Below are 20,666 nucleotides of genomic sequence, written 5' to 3' on the forward strand. Positions count from 1 at the left end.
CCAAATTAATACCCTTTATAAAAACCAACCAATTTCTGGTATTTTGCATCAGCACCCCTTTGGCTGACTAACACACAGCCCTAATCAGGTCCTCTTCCCACTTCGATGGGGGCCTAAGAGCTAAGCAGGCTTTCGTCAGTGTGCTGGTGGGGTAGAAGGTGTGCCCTGCAATGGAGCAGAAGGCTCCTGCCCTCTCAGCACCATCAGGTGGTCTTGGCCTGCCTACTCTTCTCCGTCTGAGGGGACCAGACGGGGAGGGCGATTTCCCTTCCTCCACGTCCCGTGCCTCCCCAGCTACCCTCTGCACCTTGAGGGAAGACCAGCGGCGGGAGCGATAGCTGCACTGCAGGCACTTGAAGAGCTGGGGGTCGCCGGCCTCGTGGGAGTTCACGTGGAAGCGCAGGTCCTCGTGGGACAGGAAGCGGGAGCCACAGATGCGACACAGGAAGGGCCTCAGGAGTGGTTTGGGTGACTTGTAATAGTACCTATGGGAGGGGGTGGGGGAGAAGTCGGCCTGGAGGCCACGAGGGGCATGCCCTGCTGCCTCGCCTCCCTCATCTCTGCCCGACATACTTGCGGTATTTCTTGCCTAGGAAGCGTCTAGAGGGCCGACCACGGCGGCGGGGTGGGGCCTCAGGCTCATCTTGGCTGGAGGGTGCTGTGTTCTCTGCATCTGACTGGCTCACACCAGGTTCCATGGGGGCCCTACCGGCCCTGCCCAGGGCCACCTGGTGTCCTGGGCCCGAGGAGCTGGGAGCCTCAGGATCCTGTGGCTCCAGGGGAGTCTGTCCACTCTGGGAACTCACTAGAGGCTCTCCTTCCACACCTGCCAAGGAATGCCAGGTCACAAATCAGCCAGCCACACCAGGACAGAAATGGACAGGTATGCCACAGGTCAGCCAAAATCGTACTCCCCCACCCCCCACTGTCACAGACTGCTGATAGGCATATCAGGACTGCAGGAGAGATGCAGACAGCCTATGGTCAGAGGGCAGCATCAGGCAGAGAGCTGGGATCTCCTAGTTCTAGACCCAGCTCCAGGAACGACTTACTATGTATCTTCAGGCAAATCTGTTCTCCTCTCTGAGTCTCACTTTCCCCATTTGATAAATAGAGATGATGATAATTGCTTTACTTACCTCACAGAAACATTCTAAGGTTTGGGAAGCAATCATAATACTTTAACAACAGGGTAGATGGGAAGGAGAGAGACTGCCCTATACATGGAATAGTCTGAAACATTTTAGAGTTTGAACTATTTGAATGTGTTGCCTACTTGAAAAGCATCAAGTGTTTAAATATACTGTTTTTCAAATTAAAAACGATGTATACAAGTGACTTCCAGGAAGATGGTGGAGTTGGGAACTGCAGGGCTCACTCCTCTTCCAAGACAGCGAGCAGACAGGCAACTTGTTCTGGGGCTCTGGAGAACAGGGGAGTATTGTGCAGCATCCAGGGAAGAACGGGACCAAGAGATTGAAAAATAGCCACAGCTGCTGATACCCACCCCCCACCCACAAGGCAAGCAGCTATGGGTGGATCTGGTCCCTGCCTGGTGGACTGCTGCAGATTGGCAGGGCCACGGTAGCATTACCTCCCCGAGAACAGTGGGGAACATGGCCCACTACTAATGCAACTTTAGACTGGTAAATTGAGACTGCCGGGTCCCACTACATTAGCCATTTCTGGACAGGCACTGCTGCACCATTGTTTCAACCTGTATCAGAGGCCCAGCCAAAAGAGGGTTAAAAATCCCCTGCCTTCTTGGGGCTATATGGGAATAGGGTACCAAAAAGTGACAACTGCTGGGCAGGCCAGGAAAGGACACGTTTGGGGAGCCATCAAAAGGGCTTTTGTGGTAAAGAGTGCTATCTGCTGGGCAGGCCAGGAAAGTGCAGCCTGAGGGAGTTGGGGAAAAAAAGGCTTTTTGAGGTCTGTCCTGATCCTTTTGTCCAGGACCCTTTGAAACTGGTCTGTACCCCATGCCTGGATCCCTGGCCCTGTCTTGGCTGGAAATACTGACGAGCCAAGTGTCAAAGAAGAGCCTTAACACAAATCCAGTCAACAAAAAAACCCTAGATAAGAGAGAGAAACTGACCTTTGGAATAATCAGATGTCAGAGATCAGCAAGAAATTACAAGCTATACTAAGAAACAGTAAGAAAAGGCCCAGTCAGAGGAACAAATTAAAAAGTCAGAGGAGATAAAGAATTTGGAATAATTAATCAGAGATGTTAAACAACTTTCCTAAGTGAACTCAAAGAGATGAAGGAAAATATGGCCAAAGAGATACAGGATATTAAGACACCAGGTGAGCATAAAGAAGAATTTGAGGGAAACGGACTTTGGCCCAGTGGTTAGGGCGTCCGTCTACCACATGGGAGGTCCGCGGTTCAAGCCCCGGGCCTCCTTGACCTGTGTGGAGCTGGCCCATGCGCAGTGCTGATGCGTGCAAGGAGTGCTGTGCCACACAGGGGTGTCCCCCGCGTAGGGGAGCCCCACGCGCAAGGAGTGCACCCATAAGGAGAGCCGCCCAGCGCAAAGGAGGGAGCAGCCTGCCCAGGAATGGCGCCGCCCATACTTCCTGTGCCGCTGATGACAACAGAAGCGGACAAAGAAACAAGACGCAGCAAAAAGACACAGAAAACAGACAACCGGGGGAGGGGAGGGGAATTAAATAAATAAAAATAAATCTTAAAAAAAAAAAAAAAAAAAAAAAGAAGAATTTGAAAGCCTGCAAAGAAAAATAACAGAATTTATAGGAATGAAAGGTACAATATATGGGATAAAAAATATATTAGAGGTGTATAATAGCATATCTGAATAGGCAGAAGAAAGGATTAGCAAGCTGGAAGACAGCCATTCAAAATTGAACAGAGAGAATAGATACAGAAAAGAATGGGGCGGCGGACTTGGCTCGGTGGTTAGGGCATCCGTTTACCACATGGGAGGTCTGCGGTTCAAACCCCGGGCCTCCTTGGCCCGTGTGCAGCTGGCCCATGTGCAGTGCTGATGCACACAAGGGGTACCCTGCCACGCCGGGGTGTCCCCCGCGTAGTGGAGCCCCACACGCAAGGAGTGCGCGTCATAAGGAGAGCCGCCCAGAGTGAAAGAAAGTGCAGCCTACCCAGGAATGGTCCTGCACACACAGAGAGCTGACACACCAAGATGACGCAATAAAAAGAAACAAAAATTCCCGTGCCGCTGACAACAACAGAAGCGGAGAAAGAAGACGCAGCAAATAGACACAGAGAACAGACAACCAGGGTGGGGGTGGGGGGAGAGAAATAAATAAATAAATCTTTAAAAAAAAAAAAAAGAATGGAAAAAATTGAGCATGGTCTCAGGGAATTGAAGGAAAGCACAAAGTACACAAACATATGTGACATGGGTGTCCCAAAAGGAGAAAAGAAGGAAAAAGGGGCAGAAAGAATATCTGAGGCAATAATAGCTGGAAATTACCCAACACATAACTATATATGTCCAAGAAGCACAACATACGCCAAACAGAATAAATCCAAACAGACTCTAAGACACATACTAATCAGAATGTCCAATGTCAAAGATAAAGAGAAAATTCTGAAAGCAACAAGATAAAATGATTCATCACATATAAGGGATGCTCAATAAGACTAAGTGCCAATTTTTCATCAAAAACTATGGAGGCAATCATGTGAAATATGAATACACACAATAATGCATATATATAAGACTGTTTTTCTTTGAAACTGAACAAGTATATGTTACTATTACAAGATGTTAACATCAGGCCATAAAAACAACAAAAAAACCAAAAAACATGCTAAGTGAAAGAAACCAGGGAGGTGAGAAGACATTTAAGATACTGAGAAAGAAAAATTGCTAGCCAAGAATTCTTTATCTGCCAAAACTGTCCTTCAAAAATGAAGGAAAGTTTAAAATATTAACAGATACGGAAGCGGACTTGGCCCAATGGATAGGGCGTCCGCCTACCACATGGGAGGTCCACGGTTCAAACCCCAGGCCTCCTCGACCCATACAGAGCTGGCCCATGTGCAGTGCTGATGTGCGCAAGGAATGCCGTGCCATGCAGGGGTGTCCCCCGCATACAGGAGCCCCACAAGCAAGGAGTACGCCCCATTAGGAGAGCCACCCAGCGCGAAAGAAAGTGAAGCCTGCCCAAGAACGGTGCTGCACACATGGAGAGCTGACACAACAAGATGACGCAACAAAAAAAAACACAGATTCCCGGTGCCACCGATAGGGATAGAGGCGGTCACAGAGGAACACACAGCGAATGAACACAGGGAGCAGACAACTGCGGGGGGGGGGGGGGCGCAAGAAATTAAAAAAAAAAATCTTAAAAAAAAAAATTAACAGATAAACAGAAGTTGAGAGAATACATCAAGAAGAAACCTGACCTATAAGAAATACTAAAGGGAGTTCTGCAGGCTCAAAGGAAAAGACAGGAGAGAGAGCCTTGGGGGAGAGTACAGAAAAGAAGAAATTGGTAAAACTGAAGGGAGAAATAGACACCTCTATAATAACAGTTGGAGACTTCAATATACCACTCACATCAATAGAAAGAACACCTAGATGTAAGATCAATAAGGAAGGAGAGAACTTGAATAATTTGATAAATGAATGAGACTAACATATATACAGAACATTGCACTCCAAAACAGCAGGATATACATTCTTCTCAAGTGTTCACAGATCATTTCCAGGATGGACCACATGTTGGATCACAAAAGAAGTTCTCAATAACTTTAAAAAGACTGAAATTATACAAACTTTCTCTGATCATAATGGAATGAAGCTATAAGTCAATAACAGGCAGAGAAGGAAATTTCACCAATACACGAAGGTTAAACAACACACTCTTAAAACAATCATTGGGTCAAAGAAGAAATTACAAAAGCAATCAGTAAATGTCTCGAGATGCATGAAAAAGATAAGGGGATACTATGAACAACTGAATGCCAATAAATTAGAAAACTCAGATGAAATGGACAATTTCCTAGAAACAACCAACCAACCAACCCTGACCAGAATAGAAGACCTCAACAAACCAATCACAAGTAAAGAGACTGAATCAGTTATCAAAAGCCTCCCAACAAGGGAGTGGATGTAGCTCAAGTAATTGAGTGCCTGCTTCCCATATGTGAAGTTTCCAGTTCAATCCCTGGTACCTCCTAAAAAACAAACAAACGAAAAAACAACTCTCATTGGGGAGTGGAAGAAGCTCAGTGGTTGAGTGCCTGCTTCCCACGTCAGAGGTCCTAGACTCAATAGCTGGTACTTCCTAACACACACGCACACACACACACACACACACACAAATAAAAAACAAACTTCTCAACAACAAAAAGAGCCCAGGACCAGATGGCTTCACTGGTGAATTCTACCAACCACTCCAAGAATTAATATCAATCTTGTTCAAACTCTTCCAAAAAACTGAAGAGAAGGAAACATTCTCATTCTGTGAAACCAACACCACCCTAATGCCAAAGCCAGATAAAGATACTACAAGAAAAGAAAATTACAGACCAATCTCTCTAATGAACATAGATGCAAAAATACTTGCAAATCCAATCTAATCCTACAGCACATTAACAGAATTACACACAATGATCAAGTGAGTTTTATTTAAGTATGTAAGGGTGGTTCACACAAGAAAATCAATTAATATACTACACCACATTAACAAATCAAAGGGAAAAATCCACATGATCACCTTGACTGATGCAGAAAAGGCATTTGACAAAACACAGCATTGTTTCTTGATAAGAACACTTAGAAAAATAGGAATAGAAGGAAACTTTCTTAACAAGATTAAAGCATATATGAAAAACCCACAGGGAAGAGGATGTGGCTCAACCAGCTGGGCATCTGCCTACCACATGGGAGGTCCCGGGTTCGGTTCCCGGTCCCTCTTAAAGATGAGTGAGGCAGTGAGCTGACGTGACGGGGCTGGTGCACCAAGCTGAAGGAGCAAGATGATGCAGTGAGATGACACAAATCGAAAGACACAACAAACAGAGCAGAGGTGGCTCAAGTGATTACATGTCTCCCTCCCATATGGAAGGCCCCAGGTTTGGTTCCCAGTGCCTCCTAAAGAAAAGAAGACAAGCAGACAGCCAGCACAAATAGGAGAAGGGGAGAAATAAAATAAATAAATGTTAAAAAAGAAAAAGAAAAACCCACAGGCAACATTGTACTCAATGGTGAAAGACCAAGAGTGTTCCCTCTAGGATCGGAAACAAGACAAGGATGTCCACTGTCACCATTGTTAATTAACATTGTGCTAGAAGTTCTAGCTAGAGCAACTAGGCAAGAAAAGGAAATAAAAGACATCCAAACTGGAAAGGAAGAAGTAAAACTTTCACTATTTGCAGATGACATGATTCTATATTTAGAAAGTCCTAAAAAAATCTACAACAAAGCTACTAGAGCTAATAAATGCATTCAACAAAGTGGTGGGATATAAGATCAACCGGCAAAAATCAGTAGTGTTTGTATACACTAGTATAGAGCAATCTGATGAGGAAATCAATAAAAATGTCAACAACCTACTGTACAGAGATAGAAAAGGCAATTATCAAATTCATTTGGAAGGGAAAGTGCCCCTGAATAGCCAAAAGTATTCTAAAGAACAAGAGTGACGTGGAAGGAATTTCATTGCCTGAACTTGAAACATATCTGTAGGACATAAATGTTGAGTGAAGCAAGTGAGACTGTTCTATTATGAACTAAATATACTGTGTAATCTCATGGAGTTAATAACTTGAATATGGGTCACCAGGAAATAGAATGAGGTTAGAGAATGGAAAACTGAGGGCTAATCTGTATAGAATTGGTAAAAAGTATGTGTGTTAATCTTTGGAAGTCACGCTTATTATTAACTGGAAAGCTTAAAAATATAACATGGGAATGTATAGCATAGTAATACCGCATGTGAAATATGAATATGGGTAAAATTGCATAAGACTTTTTTTTTTAAACTGAACTAATATATGTTAATACTACATGATCTTAATATCAGACCCAAAAAAAACAAACATTATGCTAACTGAAAGAAACCAGACATAAAGTACTATACATTGTATGATTCCATTTATTAAAATGTAAATACAAATCAATTTATAAAGATTAAATTAGATCAGGGGATATATAAGGATGGGGAAGGATAGAGCAATTGAGAGGTGACTGCTAAGGGGTGTGGGGTTTTTCTTTTTGGAGTAATGAAATTGTTCTAAAATCTTTTGTGCTGATTAATGTACAACATTGTGATTATACTAAAAACCACTAATTATAGACTTTGGATAGATTGTATGGCATGTGAATATATCTCGATAAAACTGTTTAAATAGAAGTAAATAAAGTGTATGAATAGCCAGATATACCAGCTATGCACAACAGGGGAAGAATAGAGAGATTGAGAGGTGAAAAATTTTGTTTGTTTTTCTGTTTGTCTCTTATTATTATTATTTTTTGGAGGTACTAGGGACTTGTACATGCAAGGTAGGTGTACATGCAAGGTAGGTGCTCAATCACTGAACTACACTTGCTCCATTATTATTATTGAAATAATGAAAATGCTCTAATGATGACTGACGTGATGAATGCACAACTATGTGATTATACCAAATACCACTGATTGTATGCTTTGGATGAATTGTATGCTTTATTAATATGTATCAGTAAAATTGATTTGTTAAAAAGAAAAAAAATGATTGAAGTTGAAGGACTCACACTTACTGACTTTAAAGCACATTACAAAACCACAGTGGTCAAAACAGCATGGTATTGGGAAGAAGATTTGGCTCAACTGATAGAGGGTCTGCCTATCACATGGGAGGTCCAAGGTTCAAACCCAGGGCCTCCTGACCTGTGTGGTGAGTTGGCCCATGCACAGTGCTGATGTGTGCAAGGAATGCCGTGCCATGCAAGGGTGTCCCCTGCATAGGGGAGCCCCACACACAAGGAGTGCGCCCCGTAAGGAGAGCCACCTTGTGCGAAAAAAGTGCAGCTTGCCCAGGAGTGGCGCTGCACACATGGAGAGGTGATGCAGCAAGATGACGCAACAAAAAGAGACACAGATTCCTGGTGCCACTGACAAGAATACAAGCGGACAGAGAAGAACACACAGCAAATGGACACAGAGAGCAGACAACTGGGGGGGGGGGAAGGGGAGAGTAATAAATAAAAATAAGTAAATCTTTAAGAAAAACACACAAAAAACCCTAGCATGGTACTGACATAAAGACAGATATATTGATCAATGGAATTAAATTGAGAGTTCAGAAATAGACCCTCACATCGATGATCAAGTGGGATAGATAATCTCTTCAACAAATGGTGTTGGAAGAAATGGATATCCATATCCAAAAGAATGAAAAAGGATCCCTGTCTCACACCCTATATAAAAATTAACTCAAAATGGATCAAAGACCTAAATATAAAAGCCAGAACAATAAAAATCCTAGAATAAACTATAGGGAAGCACCTTTAAGATCTTGTGGTAGGCAGTGGGTTCTTAGACTTTACAACCAAAGCACGAGTAATGAGAAGAAAAATTGAGAAATGGGAACTCCAAACACTTGGCCCAATGGATAGGGTGTCCGCCTGCCACACAGGAGGTCTGCGGTTCAAACCCCGGGCCTCCTTGACCCACATGGAGCTGGCCCATGCACAGTGCTGATGCGAGCAAGGAGTAATGTGCCACGCAGGGGTGTCCCCTGTGTAGGGGAACCCCATGCGCAAGGAGTGCGCCCCGTAAGGAGGGCCGCCCAGCGCGAAAGAAAGTGCAGCCTGCCCAGGAATGGTGCCGCACACATGGAGAGCTGACACAACAAGATGAAGCAACAAAAAGAAACACAGGGAAACGGACTTTGGCCCAGTGGTTAGGGCGTCCGTCTACCATATGGGAGGTCCGCGGTTCAAACCCCGGACCTCCTTGACCCGTGTGGAGCTGACCATGCGCAGTGCTGATGCGCGCAAGGAGTGCCGTGCCACGCAAGGGTGTCCCCCGCGTGGGGGAGCCCCACGCGCAAGGAGTGCGCCCGTGAGGAAAGCCGCCCAGCGTGAAAAGAAAGAGCAGCCTGCCCAGGAATGGCGCCGCCCACACTTCCCGTGCCGCTGACGACAACAGAAGCGGACAAAGAAACAAGACGCAGCAAATAGACACCAAGAACAGACAACCAGGGGAGGGGGGGAATTAAATAAATAAATAAAATCTTTAAAAAAAAAAAAAAAAAAAGAAACACAGATTCCCAGTGTCGCTGATAAGGATAGAAGCAGTCACAGAAGAACACACAGCGAATGGACACAGAGAACAGACAACTGGGGGAGACGGGAAGGGGAGAGAAATAAATGAAAAAATAAATCTTTAAAAAAAAAAGGGGGGGTGGGGGTGGTGGGGTTGAATGGGACCTCATATTTTTTGAATGTAATATTTAAAAAAATAATAATAAAAGAAAAAAAAAAGAAAAAAAAAGGGACTTTGTCAACAAGGTAAAAAGGCAGCCTATTCAATGGGAGAAAATATTTGGAAACCACATATTTTATAAGGGGTTAATATATAAAGAGATCTACAACTCAACAATAAAAAGACAAACAACCCAATTTAAAACTGTGAAAAAGACTGCAATAAACTTTTTAATAGAGGAAATACAAATGCCTAAAAAGCACATAAAAAGATGTTCACCATCACTAGCTATTACAGAAAGGCCAATCAAAACCACAGTGAGATCTCATTTCACACCTATTAGAATGGCACTTTTAAACAAATAGAAAACTACAAGTGTTGGAGAGGATGTGGAGAAATAGGAATGCTTATTTACTGCTGCAGGGAATGTAAAATGGTACAGCCACTGTGGAAGACAGTTTGGGAGTCCCTAAGGAATCTAAGTATAGAACTGCCATATGATCCAGGAACCTTGCTACTAGATATATTCTTAGAAGTACTGAAGGCAGGGATGCGAAGAGATATTTGCAAACAGATGTTCATAGCAGATTATCCATAAATGGAAACAACCCAAGTGTCTATCAACTAATGGATAAACAAAATGTGGGTATAAATGTACAATGAAATATTATTCAGCTATTAAGAAATGAAGTTCTGATGCATGTAACAACATGGATGAACCCTGAGGGCATTACACTGAGTGAAATAAACCAGACACAGAAGGACAAATATCATAGGATCTCACAAGTATGAACTAATTATAATGAGCAAAGTCATGGAATTAAAGTATAGAACTTAGGTTGTCAGAAGATAGAATGAGGGTAAAGAATGGGGAGCTGAAGCTTAATCTGTGTAGAATGTTTAATAAGGTTGATTGTAAATGTTTAGAAATGGATAGAGGTGATGAAAACACATTACTGGAAGCATAATTAAGAGCAATGAATTGTGTGTGTGACTGGTTGAAAGGGAAGTTCAGGGTCATATATGTCACTAGAAAGAAAGTTAAAGGGAAATGGATGTGGCTCAACCAACTGGGCCCCCGTCTATCATATAGGAGGTCCAGGGTTCTACGTCCAGGGCCTCCTGCTGAGGGCAAGCTCACCCACACAGCGAGCTGGCCTATGCGGAGTGCTGGCCCATGCTGGAATGCTGCCCTGCTCAGGAATGGACCCCGTACAGGAGTGCCAGCTGACACTGAGAGCTGGAGCAGCAAGATGACGCAACAAGAGACACAGAGAACAGGAAATAAGAAGACGTAGCAGAACAGGGAGTTGAGGTGGCGCAAGAGAGTAACTGCCTCTCACCCACTCTGGAAAGTCCCAGGACCGGTTCCTAGAGCTGCCTAATGAGAATACAAGCAGACACAGAAGAACACACAGCAAATGGACAGAGAGAAGAGCCCACGGTGGAGGGAGGAGAGGGCTTTAAAAATAAAATAAAATATTGGGAAAAAAAAAGCTAGAGGATGAAACATGGGACTATATAACAGTGAACCCTGTTGTCAATGATGAAGTTCATTAAAAGTCCAAATATGTTTTTCCATGAACTAGCACAAATATATGTCACTATTACAAGGTGTTAATGGGGTGGTATACAGGAAAAAGTACACCTAATGCAAACTACGGACTATAGTTAACAATAATATTTTAATATTCTCCCATCAATTGTAACAAAGGTACCAAACCAATGCTAAGTGTCAACAGTAGGGAGTTATAAGGGGTATGGAATTTTTCCTTTTGGAGAAATGAAAATGTTCTATAGTTGACTGTGGTGATGAAAGCACAACTCCATAATTATACTGAGAGCCACTGACTGTACACTTTGGATGGATTGAATGGTGTGTGAATAAAACTGCTTAAAAAAGAAATGATGCCTACAGTGCAAATAATGTCCTGTTTCTTGATTGGGGTGCTTGGTGAATATCCATTGAGCTGTGCACTGAGGATATGTGCCTTTTTTCACCCATGTATTCCAGTGAAAATATATTTATAAATGAGAGACTGAAGAGTATAACAACTCTTCAAACTGTCTGTACAAAACAGTTACCATGTGCTTTTTGTATGTATCATTTAACCCTCACTACAATTCTAAAAAGCAGGGACTGCTATCATCTCTGTCCATAAATAAAGGAACAGGAGATTCAGGATATAAAGTAATGTGTTCCAAATCCCACGGCTAGTGGTGCCAGAGTTGACACTCACCCCCGCTTCTGGGTCTTTCTTGTCCTCCCTGTAATACTCAAAGATAGGGCTCTTCCAACAATCTCAGAACTAGGACTTATTCCTATTTTTGTTTCTGTATTCATATTAAAAGTTATCTTTGAAAGGCATTTTCATAATCTTGAGTTAAGGTTTCCCAAGCTTGGGTCTGGGAGAGGGTTTCTCTAGAGGGGACTGTAGGTCACCCCAGGTTGAGATGTGTTGCTCTACATGGCACACTCAGCCCCAAAAGCTCCACAGACGCACACGGGGAGAGTGCCCCCCCCGGACCCCACCACACAGGCCCTCCCCTGACCAAGTCTCACCATCTGGCAGGTCAGAGGTCTCCAGATGAGGCAGCTTCCTGGGCCGGCCAGGTCTCCTTCGGGGTCTCAGGGTACTGGGGGCGGGGCGCTGGGGCCGTAGTTGACGACCTCGAGGCTCATCCTCGGCTGGATTGTAGTCGCTGTCCTCTGTGGGGGCAGCAAAAGAAGGGTGGGTACTAGCAGGTGGATCGCCCTTTCAGCTGTAACCTCTTCCTTGGTCAGCTCCCACAGGAAGAGACCCACTTCTCCACCCCTGCCTACTGGAACCCTACTACTCCCTCAAGGCCACCAGTGATGCCTTCTTCAGAAAGCCTTCCTGATGCCCCGCCCCAAGCCCCTGCAGTCCTTTCTCTGTATGATTCCTGGCACCTACTCCTAGCTTATATGGCACTTTTATACAAGTCAGAATAAGGTGCCCCTTCCTCAAGGCACTTTACAGCCATTGTTGGAAAACAGTTGTAATAAACACTCAAAACTACAAACACTATGGCTGTGCTCTCTGATTTGGCAGCCACTAGCCGCATGAAATATGCCTAGTCTAAATGGAAACATGCTTTAATTGTAAAATACAGACCAGCTTTCAAAGACAGTCTGGAAAAAAAGAGTCACTGATAATTTTTTATAATAATTGCATATTGAAATAATTTAGATATACTAGGTAAATAAAATATTAGGATTGAAATTATTTTACAAACGGGAAATGTCATTTTGTATGTATGTTGCCAAAATAAAAGTATTTTTTAAAATCTTTTCCATCTTTATCATGGCTTTCAAATAGTTTCAAAATACTTACATGGTTTCCCACATATTTCTATTAGACAGATGAGAATGGGGCTCCCTTGCATGAGGCACCCTTTTTCGGTGCAGTCTGTACAAATGCACACACAGGTGTTTGTCCCAGAGTCCAACTTTCTCCATCTTACACTGGAGGCACCTGAGATGCACCTGTGCCAAAACCTCCTTCCTGGCCCTCCATGTGGGCCAGAAGGAGCTCAGTGAGTATTTGTAGACAGGGGGCCCAGGAAGGAGGGTATTTGTGGATGGAGGACCTACCCTCCAAGTCATCAATGGCTCCGGCATCTACAATGTCATCCTCCTCCTCCTCCTCCGGCCCTTCCTCCTCTTGGGTCTTGGATGAGGTGCCCCACTTCCGCAGACGTCCCTTCTTACCGGCTCCTGCTGTTGCTGCTGCTGCTGAGGATGGTGAGAAATGTCTGCCATTTCTGCCTCCCTGGACCCTATCCTCTACCCTCACCTGTGGAGTCCTAGCCAGGTAGGCAGCTGCTGACGCACCTGGGCGAAAGTGCCTCTCTCGCATGTGGCGCAGCAGCGTGGCCTTGGTGCTACTCCGGTACTGGCACATCTTGCACTTGAACTGCTGTACGACCACCACCTCCATCATGGCCTCCAGGCTCTGCAGGTCTGGCTCTTTGGCACCAGGGCCTGAGGGCAGTTGTGCCATCAGGGAGCTGGGTTCACCCCGCACCTCCTCAGGTGGCTCCAGGCATGTGGACGTGGATGTGGGGCCATCAGCCAGGGCCTCAATGGCTGCCAGGCTGCGGGCCAGGGCGGAACTGGACATCGGTGATGCCATGGGTGCACCTGAAGTGGTTGAGGGGAATAGAGGGGGTTGGCCACAAGCTACAGCTGCCCCTTCCCAGGCAAGCCCAGGGATCCCAGGATCAACAACTTCCCAGCAGAGGCCACCTTGCCAGAGCAATGACTAACCTGCCAAGACACATGTTGAGTCTACGGCTGAGCCTACCCTCCTCCTGCTCCTTTGCAGGCCTCCCTGGGGTCTTACCATCATCTGGGCCTTGCAGTATAAGGTACTGTGTGGTCTCAGCCCCGCCATCCTCAGCACTGGTCACAGTGATGCATCCTGGGCAGAGATGGTGGGAGGAGTCAGACCTCCTGGGGAAGGGGACTCAATGTAGACCCACACCCCACAGGTCCCATGCATGCCCAGGACTGGGCCTGGTTCACACTCATTCTGGCCTGCCCACATGACAGAACCAGCTGCACTGTCCCTCTGAGTCTCAGCTGCCACCTGTGGCATGGCTGTTAGGAGAGCAAAGGTGTGACATGCTGGCCCAGCAGCCAGGCCACAGTCACATAAAATGTCCAGCAACTGCCAGGCTTTGGCCAATCAGATTCTAAACCTGGAAGGTCTTCCTTCTTCCCCTTCAAATCTTTCCCAAAGCCAAAGACCACCTCCTGTAGCACTTTCTTAGGATCAGCTTCCCAGACCACCCCAGGACCTTTTGAGGTGCTACAGCTCTTATATATTATATCATTAATAATAGAAGGTACAGTATGGTACTTAGGAGCACAAGCTCTGGAGTCAAACTGACTGAGTTCAGGGTCCACTGCCATCTACTGCCTGCTGGTGACACAGAGTAAGTTACTTATACCACTGCCTCAGGTTTCTCATCTAGAAGATGAGAAATAGAAGATGAGAATAACAGCACCTATCTTTTGGTTCCTGGGAGGAGTAAACAAGCTACTATAACGTAGAGTATACAATCCCTAGCCAAAAAAAAACTACTGTTATTCCTGAATTTATTGTGTGCATATTATACGCCAGGTACTATGCTAAGAACATGACTGTACTACACAGTCTCACTAACTGCTCAGGACATTTACCACTAGGAGTCAGAAGCTGTTACTCTATTTTACATATTCAGAATGGTAAGGCTATTAGCCTGAGGTCACAAAGCTGGGATGTGCACAGGAACCCACAGGCAAACACCTGCATGCTGACCCTTGCAGGCCTCAGCCTGACTCACTCTGGATGAGGTCAGGTCCAATGGTGGACTCAATGATCTTGTCAATGGCAGAGCCAAGGTCCGAGGAAGACGCTGTGCAGTCGGACACCAGCATGGTGGGGTCTGGGAGGGCGCTGGAGTGTACCAGGGCTGGGGGTCCACCTGTCACCCCCATCACCAGTCCACGGGACACAGAAGATGAATCAGGGAGATAGCCATGGGGCAGAGGGTCCGTGCTGGAGCTGCTCTCGGATACCTCCTCCTGGGATATCTCCTCCTGGGGAGCAGGAAACAGGAGGGAGCTCAAGGGCCAGGGATGAAGCAGGGCAGGCTACCACCCCCAGGAAGAACTCTCTGGCCCAGGTAAATGGAGCCACTCACACCCTCAGCCCCAATGAAAACCAGTGGAAGAAGCCTCCCCCACCCAAGTCACAGGGCAACCCCTCAACAGTAAGCTCTGGGATCCCTGGCTCTATTCAGGGGCCACCCCAGACTAGGAAAGGGGGTACACACCCCACACAGTCAGAGCTATTTTCACTGGGCTTTTATATACATTGCTCCTCTTGCCTGAAACACTTTCATTTAATCCTCACAACCCTCCTCCAAAGTGAGTATATTTATCATTCCCATCTTGCAAATGAGGAAATGGAGATCTAGAAGTTGGGTAGCTTGTCCCAGATCACAGAGCTTGGGAGTAGCAGAGCCAGGAGGAGATGGCTTACAGTGTTTTCAAGAGAGTATCTGGTACTCCCCAACTGAGCACCCTGGGAGACAAGTATTCCTGCTCCACTTTGCAGGTGGGGATACTGAGGCCCGAAGTTTTGCAGTGAATCAGAAGCATGACCAAAGTTTGAACCAGGCCACCTTCTTCTCAACGTGTGAGGACACTGCAAGACCACAGATCAGATTTGGATCCTGGCTCTGTCTACACCCTGTGCCTTGGTTTCCTTTCCTGTTAAAGGTAGAAAAGTGTGGTATGTGCCTTACAAGGTATGAGGTTTAAATGAGACAACCCACATTAGGAGCCTACCATGGTGCCTGACTCACAATAAGCCAAAAACAACAAATATTAGCTATTAAGTCTATCTGGCTGCTTCCCGTTGGCTGCCAAGCACTGCTGTCCTTGGCCCTGCCTCCACCCATCCAATCCAGCCCTGTCCATACCAGAGAGCGACTGCCGAGATCCGAGCTTTGCCCCACGCCTGAGTGGTCGGCCTCCACCGGCCTCGGAGTGGCCGCGGCGTCGCTGCTGTCGGCCGACACAGCTTCCGAGGTGCCCACTCCCAGACCGCTCTCGGAGGGCTCCTCGGGCCGGCCAGGTCGGGGGGCCGCGTCACTACTGCTCTCCACCTCGTTCTCCTCCATTGGCTCGAGAGGGCCCCTCGCACAGGGGCACAGGGTCTGTGGCCTTCACTCTGAGAGAAGTGGTGGCGGGAGCTGGAACAAGTGGTCCACCTCCCCGGCCCCGGCAACCACGGCCCACCCGTCTGCAACCTCGCGCCCATTTCGCAGATGAAAAGACTGAGGCCCCGAAGAGGCAAGGCTTTCCCGTGTCCACAGAGGGGGACTCTGGGAAAACAGGACCGGCAAGCCTTGCTTCCTCTTGTAGCGCCCTTCCTCCTCCCCAGGAGGCTGGTCAGTGGCCGGTAATCTTGACCCTTTCCTCCTCCCCCTCACGGGTCCCGCAGCGTGGTTTGCCCTATGAGCCCCATCCGGGCTCTGTGGTTCAGCCCTTCGTCCCCCCTACAACCCCCCGAGTGCCGGATTGGTGGTACAGCCCGCAGGCCCCCTGGGTCAGTGGTTCGCTCCCCCTTCCCCTGGTTCCCCTGCGGTGGGGGCTGACAACGACGGTCCCGGGGCCTGGCGACTCGGGGCTGTCCCCGGCGCTGCCTGCGCTCCAGGCCCGACGCCATCTTGTGGCGGTGCCCTGTTTCCGTCAGGCAAGTGCGAGAGCGACTAAAGGGCCTGGGACCCCGGGGCCTTGTTCGGACAGCCCCGCCGGCCCGGGACCTCGCCGCCGGGTGCCCACTAAGTGCAGCCCCATTCCACGGCAGGGTGCAGTGGGGCGACCTGACTCTTTCCGACGCTCACCCGATGCTTTCGTATCCGCGTTCTTCTCTGACTCCGGCATCGACGAGGTCGCCATCCTCTTCCCCCCCGCCGCGGACGAATCTATCGGCATACCGTATGCCGGAACTACTTCCTTGTCTCACCCAGGGAAACATAGGTTTCCAGTGTGCCGGAAGGTCTACTCGAGGCGTCAATACTATAATAAGATCTGGAGAGAGCCTTGAATTTTGTGCGTTGCCTGGTTCGGGTAACGAGGATTGCTGTAGGTGAGGGACTACTTTCCTGGTAGCGGAGGATTACTAGAGTGTATGTGACGTCACTGCTGGGTCCCTTCCATGGGATGCAGGGTTGGGCGCAGCGAAGCCCGACCCCGTTCCCCTAGGGCGTGGCTCCCAGAGAGCTGGCCACGCCCTTCCGGAACTGAAGCCGGAAGCACCCTCGCAGCGCGGAAACTCTTGGGGTATCGAGGTGGCTTTTACTTTGAGGGAGAGGAATAAATGGTATCAGTCATAACATTTGATTCTTTGTCGATTACTTAACGCTGTCTTCAAACCTACTGGGATCCTCCCCGAAGAGGTTTGATGTGCCCTGGAGGATGGGGAGCATATAATCTTTGATGTACTAATGGGGAAACTGAGGCCCAGAGATGGGAAGTGGCTGGTCCAATGTCACATGAAGTAAGGAGACTCACGAGGCAAGTCTGGGTGGTCGGGGTTGGGAAGTGAGGAGGAGTTAAGGCCTGACCTTTAGTGGGCTTAGTATACGTATTCGTGAAATTTATCTACCGTGAGGTCGAGACATCCTCCCACTGGCTGTCCTCTGCTTATTGTAGATGGTGAAGGTGTGTGTAAATGTCTCCGGCTTTCAGAAAAGGTATGCCCCTCCCCTTGTTCCCTGAAATGGCACCTTTGGGACTACCTTCTGTTCAAGCCTTATTTTGTAGTGGAAAAGGTGTAAACAGAGAAATTCCCGCGTCCTATTTTGTCCCTAAGTCTCTGCTTGCACCGCCTATTTTCCTCAATTGAAAATCACGATTTGGGGGGAAAGAATCTAAAAAAAATTCCTGTGGAGAAAACTTGTTAAAAGAAAATATCAGAAAATACGTAAAGGCATAGAAAATGAAAAGTAGAATACAAGTTACTAGGGGCTTGGGCTCAGGGGAAATGGGGAGTTAGGTAATGCGTGTAGGGTAGGATTTCTTTTTGGTGTGATGGGAAAGCTCTTATAATGTATGGTAGTGCAGACACCACAACAGTGTGAATGTGATTGGTCTCACTGAATGGTATGCTTGGGAGTGGTTGAGATGGGAAAGTTTACATATACGCAATATATATATTTCCATAATTAAGTGAAAATGGAGCAATGAAAGAGACAATGACAATAAATTGCAATATGTGATCCTGGATGAGATCTAATAATGGAGGAGAAAAGGCTCAAAAGGACATTACTAGGGCATATGAAACAATTGGAATATAGACTGGAAGCTTTATATCAATGTTAAATTTTAACTACTTAAGGTGGTTACCTGGGTATTCATGTGTGAATGTACATGGGAATATTAAGTGTTCAAGTAGCAAGAAGTAAACAACCTACTCTCAAATGTTCAGGAAATAAATAGGTTGATAGTTGGACAGACGGAATGATTTGGCAAATGTGGCAGGCTGTTAGAATTGGTGGATCTGTGTATCTGGGGGGGCGTGTTGGATTTCTCTGTATGAGGTTTGTATTATATTTGCAGCTGTTCTGTAAGACTGAAATAAATTATTTCAAGATAAAAAGTTTAAAGCAAAAAAAAAGGGGGGGTACACTTTGAGCTGTTATCATTTGTGTGTACCTGAGTATGAGGGGGGTTATCTGCTCCTTTCTCCCCACTGGCAGGACCAGATCCCCAGAGCATCCCCAGACTTCTGGCATAATGGGAAGTTGACTGTGCACTCCCTGGGAAGTTTTCCAGTGTAGCCCTTATTCCTCAGCCCCTCAGAAGCACACCCTTGCCTTATGCCTGTAGGGCATATCTCAAGTCATCTCCCCCAAAGATGTCACGGTACTCAGGAGTAGTTCCATGGCACCCATTCTCATCCCCAGCTAAGACTCAGCTCAAACCCTGGTCTTTGGTACTGATACACTAGACTATAGAATATTACATACAGAGGTCAACAGCCTGAACAGGAAACCAAAGGGGAGCCCCAGGCCCAGAGAGGGAAAGCTCATGGCCCAAGGTCTAATGGCTCTTTGGAACATCTTAGAATCCTTCCAGGGAAGTGGATGTGGCTCAAGCGATTGGGCTCCCGCCTACCACATGGGAGGTCCATGGTTGGGTTTCTGGTGCCTCCTAAAGGAGACATTGAGCTGGCGCAACAGGCAGGTGTGGTAAGCTAACATAAGAGACACAAGGAAAAACAATGAGAGACAGAACAAAGCAGGGAACAGAGGTAGCTTAAGTGATTAGGCACCTCCCTCATACATCAGAGTCACCGGGTTTGGTTCCTGGTATCTCCTAAAAAACAAAGAAGATGAACAGACACAGCAAGGGCAAACAATGAGGGGGTTGGGAGAGAGAAATACATAAATCTTAGAAAAAAAGAATCCTTCCATTGCAAAGACAAGCCCACATCCAGAATTCTTTTCTCCAGAACACACACTGCAGAATTGGCCTCAGCTTTGTCAGGGAGACTCTGGAAGCAGTGAAGGACCTCTGGGTCAGAAGGACATCAAGGTGGACCATTAAGAAGAATGCACAGAGTCAGAAAACAGGAGCAATTAGTACAGCTTCCGGGCTCCAGGTGCTGAGGATTTTTCACTGTTGCCTCCTTTTTGGTGCCATCATCCCCTTCTGTGTCTACAATTCCCTTCCCTCAGACTTTTCTGCACAAACTGAAACCTTGCCAATGGACCCGCTTGGTTTTGGATATGCAGCCCTTGTGACATTTGGAAGCATTTTAGGATATAAGTGGACATGTAGTGTTTTATTTTTGATTGCTGGTCTTTTGGTTGGGTTTTTGACGGGTTATGGAGCTTACTGTGTCTCTAATGACAAATGAGATATAAAACTGTCACCGTGTGTAGCTTTCTTTCTGGCCACCGTCATGGGGTGAGGTGTAAGAAGCCCAAGAAAATAATGCCAGCTGGGCTGGTTGCAGGTTTAAGCCTCATGATGATTCTGAGACTTGTCTTATTGCTGCTTTGAGAATCCAGAGGAGCTAAGAGCGGAATTCATGTCATTCTACTGTGGCAGTGGAGCAAACTCTGTATTTAAGAGATCAGTCTCAAGAAGGAATGTCAGTTTTATTTGATGTTAGAAACAGAAGTAACACTGTTCCCTCTAAAGTGAACACTAGCTTGAGGTGTTGTTTTTTTTTTAATAAAACTTTTAACTGTTTTCTGATTTCAAGCCCTGCTATTATTAAAGGTGTCTAATGAATCATGATACTCTGCCTTTCATTCTATTTTTATATTAGTATATGTGGTATTTTTTGACAATTCTAAATATTAATGTCTCAAGTAAATTTAAACTAAACTAGTTTATCAGATAATGGAATCCCTTGAGTGTACATCACAAAATGCTTATTTATTACATCTATTTGCCATTTGTATTACATTAGAAATTGCCAGAAATTATATTTTTACCATTTTAATTGTATTGCTGCTAGTGTTATATTTTTCCTTTAAAAATTTCCATTCTCAGCATACTTGGTGTGCTAACAGAATGTTACTTAGTATTCAAGCTTTTATTTGAATTCAATTTAAAAAGAAGAAGAATGCACAGAGCAGAGGAACCAAGAAAGAAAGAGGAGGTAGAACTCTTTAAATGAGCACCTACCAAGTGACAAGCACTGTGTGGGTGCTTTTGCTGCATC

At 46.1% G+C, this 20,666-nt stretch overlaps 1 protein-coding gene across 6 annotated transcripts in view; it reads right to left on the reverse strand.

Moving 5' to 3' along the window:
• The window catches only part of ZNF335 (zinc finger protein 335), a 29,162-nt gene extending 12,246 nt beyond the window's left edge, over positions 1-16,916 (reverse strand). For 4 of the 6 annotated variants that reach the window (XM_004469880.5, XM_004469879.5, XM_004469878.5 and 1 more), the window contains exons 1-9: positions 16,831-16,916; positions 15,904-16,154; positions 14,761-15,016; positions 13,776-13,853; positions 13,265-13,573; positions 13,025-13,165; positions 11,972-12,118; positions 574-826; positions 308-485 (exon numbers count right to left, since the gene is read on the reverse strand). In XM_004469880.5, the coding sequence (XP_004469937.2) occupies positions 308-485; positions 574-826; positions 11,972-12,118; positions 13,025-13,165; positions 13,265-13,573; positions 13,776-13,853; positions 14,761-15,016; positions 15,904-16,104 (1,563 nt within the window). In that variant the 5' untranslated portion in view covers positions 16,105-16,154; positions 16,831-16,916. Of the gene's footprint in view, positions 1-307; positions 486-573; positions 827-11,971; positions 12,119-13,024; positions 13,166-13,264; positions 13,574-13,775; positions 13,854-14,760; positions 15,017-15,903; positions 16,210-16,830 lie in introns of those variants that run through there. The other 2 variants (XM_004469877.5, XM_004469875.5) reach the window with 2 other exon arrangements.
• Positions 16,917-20,666: the final 3,750 nt, after the last annotated feature.

Source organism: Dasypus novemcinctus, chromosome 24 (genome assembly GCF_030445035.2).
Source record: "Dasypus novemcinctus isolate mDasNov1 chromosome 24, mDasNov1.1.hap2, whole genome shotgun sequence".
Taxonomy (NCBI): Eukaryota; Metazoa; Chordata; class Mammalia; order Cingulata; family Dasypodidae; genus Dasypus; species Dasypus novemcinctus.